At 37.9% G+C, this 6,136-nt stretch overlaps 1 protein-coding gene across 1 annotated transcript in view; it reads left to right on the top strand.

Annotated features, from left to right (window-relative positions):
* CENPU (centromere protein U) overlaps positions 1-6,136 on the top strand; it is a 31,622-nt gene that overhangs the window by 6,606 nt on the left and 18,880 nt on the right. Inside the window, exon 4 of the mRNA XM_012643985.1 lies at positions 1,336-1,441. Within this exon, the coding sequence (XP_012499439.1) occupies positions 1,336-1,441 (106 nt within the window). The remainder of the gene's footprint in view (positions 1-1,335; positions 1,442-6,136) is intronic.

Raw genomic sequence — 6,136 nt, 5'->3', positions numbered from 1 at the left:
GAAATGGGGTCTCTCTCTGTCATCCAGGCTGGAGTGCAGTAGCACGATCATGGCTTACTGCAGCCTTGAACTCCTGGCCTCGAGCAATCCTCCTGCCTCAGCCTTCTGAGCTGTGATTACAGGTGCAAATTTTTTTGTTTTTGTTTTTTCTGATAATAGTTATCCTAAGCTGAGGGTGTTAAGTGATATGTTGTGGTTTTGATTTACATTTTACTAATTACTAATGATGTAAAGCACTTTTTCAGTGTGCTTATTGGCCATCTGTATAGCTTCTTTGAAGTATCTATTCAAACTCTTTGCTCATTTTTAAATTGGGTTCTTTGTCTTTTTATTGTTAAATTATAAATCCAACTTGTGTGACTGGTTCATCTGAAGATTTGGGATTGGTCTATTTCTCTTTTTTCTTGTTATTCACAACGGTAGAGTAAATAAATCCTTTTGCTTAGTTGAGGGCAATACAAAGTATGTTACTAACTTTAAAAATTGTGCGTTTGATATATTCTTTATTTAAGCTGCTGTTTATTTGAAAAAATGCCATTAAGATTTGCACTGTCATGCTAAAATTTGAGCATGAAGAAATGGTTGCCTGGCCCTTGCCAGACCCCTCATAGCAATTCAACTCCGTCACTACTGGCCACGTCTTTTCCCCTAAATTCTCCACCCCTGCCATAGTCCTGAGGGCCATCCCTTTTTTCCTCCTCTTTCCTGAGTGGATAAGAGCATCCTCTTCCTCTTAGCATCTCCTTTCTATACCTTTCCATCAAAGCCATTTGCCCTTCTTCTCCTCTTCCTCATTCAAGGTAGCTTTTTATGCTGTCTGAAAGCTCTAGTGATCTGGAGTGAAGTGGAGAGGAAGGGAAGTGAGGGAGGCCTGGAGTCTCTCCCCAGGGGGCCATTCATTCACGAATACCGAGTGCCCACTGTATGCTATGCACTTTGTGAGGTGATAGAGTCACAGGAGTGGACAACCACTCTAAGCTTAGAGAGTTTATAACTAATGCAGTGGTCTCCCAAGTACAGTGTAAGGCACTCAATAGGGGTGAGGAAAGAAAATGTTAGACTTCTTATTTATATTATTTTTTATCTCATTAAAAAATTTATGTGTGATATATAAGTACAGTAATATAGGTTTAAAAGTTATAAATATCCCTGTGCTTATTGGTGATACGGTTTAAGTTTTATTGGTGAGGTATGGGATCAAAATATTTAGGATGTGGCCTAATTGATTTTAGTCAGCCATTTAAATAAAGATTGTTTTGTACTCCATTGCAAGGGAACAATTTTAAATACTACTCAAACAACCAGAATTTTAAAGTTGCACTTTGTCTTTTGAAGATCCTCCTTTACACAGCACAGCTATATACGCTGATGAAGAAGAATTCTCCAAACATTGTGGATTATCTATCCCTTCAGGTCCTCCAGGAAAGGAAGCAAGAAGAAGGTATAGTTATATTTCAACCATTTGTTTATTTGTGGTTAATGGGATTTCTGAGGAACTCTTTAAGATAGGAGCTAATAAAGCTAAAGTTTTTTAAGATCTTTTGAGCCAACTTGTTAAGTGTTTCCTCAAGAGAACTGTGACATAAAAACTTAATTTTTTAATAATTGACATTGCTTATAATTATAATAATTGTCATAATTCACACCCTGATTATCCTAGAAAACGTGCGTGAAGGTAGTTTAGCTTTGAAGTAAAACAAGAGAGGGAAAGATTTTACGAGCATAGCATTTTAGGTGATTTTGACAGGCCCTTTTCATTTACAAATTCTCTATCACAAATGTTTTCTTGTACATGGTAGGTGATAATTATAAAGGAAATAACAGTCCGTTTCAGATGTGTTCAAGGTTCATTGGTTTGAGTCCTACAAATTTATATAAAGGTATGGGTCAGGTAAATCTCTATAAAAATGATTTCATAGAGACAACTTGAGAACAAATTATATAATGAACTCTTCAATAACTATAGTACTAATTATAAATTATTAGCTAGAGCAACTCTTTGGCTTAAGGACTTCTATTAGCTAATAGGTCAATTCTAGTTATTAAATGTATTTTGCAAGTAGCAAAACTGGGGTTTTAAAACGTATATCCCAGGCAGGTAGAAATCTGAATGAGGAAGTCATTTTGAGGTTATCTGCATTGGGAAATGTTATAGTACTTGGTTATTTTGGAGGCTCTAGTTTTTTATAGTTACTGAAAATCACTAAGGGCCAAATATTGGGAAAACACGCACTCTTTTTTAAACAGTAGTGAATATAATTTTTAAAGAGGAATTTTTTGAACAGGTAACACATTCACGTGGTTTAAAAATATAAAAGGGTTTATAGTGAGTCTTCATCTCGTCTCTCTCATCCACCCAGCTCCTGGCACCCATTTTTTGCACCCACTTCTTCCTTCTCCCCATTAAATTCTTACATGTCCTTCCAGAGTTTCTCAGTGCATATAAAAGTAAATAAGAAAACAAATTTTTATCCCTTTTTATATAGAAAAGGCAGCATACCTTGCTATGTAGCTTTTTTTCACTTACTGTATCTTGGAGGTCTTTACGCGTCAGTACCTGTGGAGCTTTCTCCTCGCTCATCACAGTTGCAGGCATTTCACAGCTTGGATGTTCTGTAGCCCAGTCTTGTGTGGACGGGCAGTCGGGCTGTCCCCAGTCTCCCAGTGCTGTACTCATGCGCCAGGCACACATCCCTTTCACACATGTGCCTATGTATCTATAGGATAAATTCATAAAAGCGAAATCCTAGGTCAAATAAAATGTGTTAGTCATTTTTATAGTTATTGCCACATTGCCAACCAGAGAGGTGTCAAACTTGTATTTTTGCCAATGCGAGAGGTCAAAAGTGCTATCCCAGTTTAGTTCTCGTTTGTATTTTTCTTATGAATGAGCAATATCTGTTCATATGTTTAAAAGCTCTTGAATTTCTGTCTCCTTTTTTCTAGCAGGTGTTGGTCATTTTCTTCTTGACTACCATGACTTTGTTTAAACATTATTAGTGAGATGAACCCTATGTTACAAATTTGTTTTACTAGTTCCTCTGTCTTTTGACAAAACACCTAGATAATGTTTGTTTTTATGTAGATGCAGTAATACATTTATCACTCTTTTAGGATTTAGAAATTTTGAGTCATAGTAGGAAGGCATCTCCCTTCATGTTTTCTTCTAGAACTTTTGTGATTTATTTTTATGGTGTAATCCTTTGTCTTTTCTGTGCCTTTGTAAGGTGTGAGGTGTTTGTTTGTTCTAGATGGCTACTCATTGTCTCAGTGCTGTTTATCAAATGGCCCTTCTTTGGTCTATTGGTTGCGATGTCACCTAAGTTATGTATTACATTCTGTCTGCATTGGGGTCTATTTGTAGACTCTCCATTTCAGTGGGTTTTCTGTCTAGTCATGCTCCGTTGTCATTCTTGTGGTTGCTGAGGCTTTGTAACATATTTAAAGTATCTGGTAGTGCCAGTTGCTCTCTTATTGATTTTTACAGTTTTGTTGCTTATCCTTGTTTGTTTGCTTGCTCATAGGAATTTTAAGATCAACTATTTAAGTTAAAAGCAAAACAACTATTACTATCTTTATTGGGTTGTGTTAGATTTATAAATTAAACTTATAAATTAGAAAGAATATTTGATGATTTTTCCATTTGTTCAAGTTCTTTGTATCCTTTAGTGCTGTTCAGAGTTTTAATCATATCAATTTTGCAAATTTCCTAAATGTATTCCAAGATAATTTATCTTTTTTTGTTTGTGTTTGGTAATTGTTATAAATGGGGTCTTTTCTTACATTTTATCTTCGTGTTGTGGTTATTGTATATGTGAAAGCTATGAATTTCTTATTAATTTTTTTACTGTTAGGAATTTTGTAATTAATTCAATTTTATAAATGATTAAACAATTACTGTTTGCCAAATACTATGCTAGATATTGGAAAATAAAGATGAAGAATACCTGTCCCTAAAAATACCCTATTTTTGCTTAAGACTGAGTTACGAATTTTACCAGAATTCATCTATTGAAAGAATTATGTGTTTTTTACTCATTTGACCTATATTAATAGATTTCCTATATTAAAAACTGTCTTTGTATTCCTGGACTACAAACCCACCCTCCTTGGTTTGGCCTCCTTGCTGATTTTCTGACTCCCAAATATGCACTTGGGGCCTTAGCATGGACCGTTCATTCCCGAGCCTGGATTTTAAATGTCACCTTATCACAGCAGCCTGCCTGATACCTCATAGAAAATATCACCTTCTTTCATCAATGTGTTTTCTTTACTCTGTTCTTTTTCTCACAGCGTTAATCTCTACCCAACCAATATTTTATATTCTTTGAAAAATTTGTTCATTGTCTCTCTACAATAGAAGAACAGGACTTGGCTCTGTTTGGTGCTGCACCTCCGGTTCTTAGGACACTATCTGGCACCTGGTAGACACTCAGTGACTATTAGGATTCATTCTTCATTCATGCAATGTAGTATCATGGTTAAGGTGACTGACCTGGGACCTGTCGTGCTGGGCTCAAATCCTTGTTCTGCCACTACTAAGTATTTGACCTTGGGCAAGATGTTTAACTTCTAGGGTCCTTCATCTGGAAAGTGGGACAATAATACAACTACCTTCTGTGATTGTTTTAAGATGAATTAATCCCCTTAAGCTCTTAAAACAGATTGGCACATAGTAATAATAGCTTTTTATTGGTATTTTTTCAACAAGCATTTATTGAGCAAAGATTAGGTATCAGGCCCTATGTTAGGCTCTGGGTTTACAATAATAACTCAAAATGGACATAATCCCTGCCCTCATGGAGCTTATGGAGCAATTGATATTAGTGAAGAATCATACTGACCAATCACATACGGGGAAGGTGCTACAAGTGGGAATTAGATTGGTTGGAGGATGGGGGGCGAGTAGGGTAAGGAACATTCTATGCAAGGTGAATAGTGTGTGGGAAGGCCCTGTGGTGGGAGGGAGCTTGGTGAATGTGCAAGACAGAAAAAAGCTGGAGTGACCCAGAGTAAAGAGAATGAAGAGGGAGAACATACTATAAAATGGCACGATTGGTAGAGATTGCTAGTTGTCTGATGTTTTCCCCTTCTTCCTTAGTAACAATTCAGAATAAATATACTTCCTAGCTCCTCTTGTAGCCGAGGTGTCTATATGTGATTAAACTCTAGCCAAAGCAGTATCTGAATCTTCTGAAAGTATTTTTATAGGGAGATTGTACCCCTCTTTGTTCCTTCCTTCTGGCTGGAGTGGGATGTGGTGGCCGAAGCCTCGGCAGTCATCTTGGACCCTGAGGCTACGTCTTAGGAAATTGGAGCAATGAGATAGAAGGAACTGGGTCTCTTGATGGTGGGGCTGCTGGTACCATCCCTGAATTGCCTCTGCAATTTTGCTGAACAGGAAAGAAAGTATCTTGTTTAAGCCATTTTTGGGGTATCTTTTCTGCAGCCATACCTGATCCTATGTTATAAACTTGGTGAAGAGTTTTGTTATTATCCTAAGAGCAGTTGAATTTAAAGCAGGGGGTGGCATGGTGAGATCTGCATTTAAAAATTATCACTCTGGCTGCCATGCAGAGAATGAATTTGAGAGAGGCAAGAATGGAATGGGGAGACTGGTTGGAAGCTGTTTTAGTGGTCTGGGGCAGGGAGGACCAGGGCAAATGTGGCAGAGTTAGAGAAGTGGAAGAGTTCATGAAATAGGAACCAAATCAGGTTTTGGTGATGGGTTGGCTTAGGAGGGTAGGGAAGAGTCGCTGTTGGAGATGACTCCTAGCTGTCTGGCATGTATAAATGGATTGATGGCAGTGGATAAGATTAGCTTTGACAGGAGACTCAGCTTTATCGAGAGATCATGAGTTTGATGTGGAGGTGTCAAAGAGGCTGTGTATTTGAGTTTGGAGCTCAGAGCAGAGGGCTGGGCTCGAGTTAAAACTAAAACAGAGGTTATTTGCATATAGGTGGTATGCAGCTAGCCTGAGAGAAGGCAAGGGCCTGCGGCCAACCCTCGAGAAATTCTCCTACCACCAACATCTACCTGTCTGGGTAGAGGAGAAGGAGAGAAGAAAACCAGGAGAGTTTGCAGAAGGATTAAGGGTGTGTGTGTGTAGTCAGGAGGGTCAAATGCAGCTAAGAA

Source organism: Propithecus coquereli, unplaced genomic scaffold, assembly GCF_000956105.1.
Source record: "Propithecus coquereli isolate 6110/MARCELLA unplaced genomic scaffold, Pcoq_1.0 Scaffold203, whole genome shotgun sequence".
Taxonomy (NCBI): Eukaryota; Metazoa; Chordata; class Mammalia; order Primates; family Indriidae; genus Propithecus; species Propithecus coquereli.
Note: the sequence above shows the minus strand (reverse complement) of the source record. Positions and strands in the feature narration are given on the sequence as shown.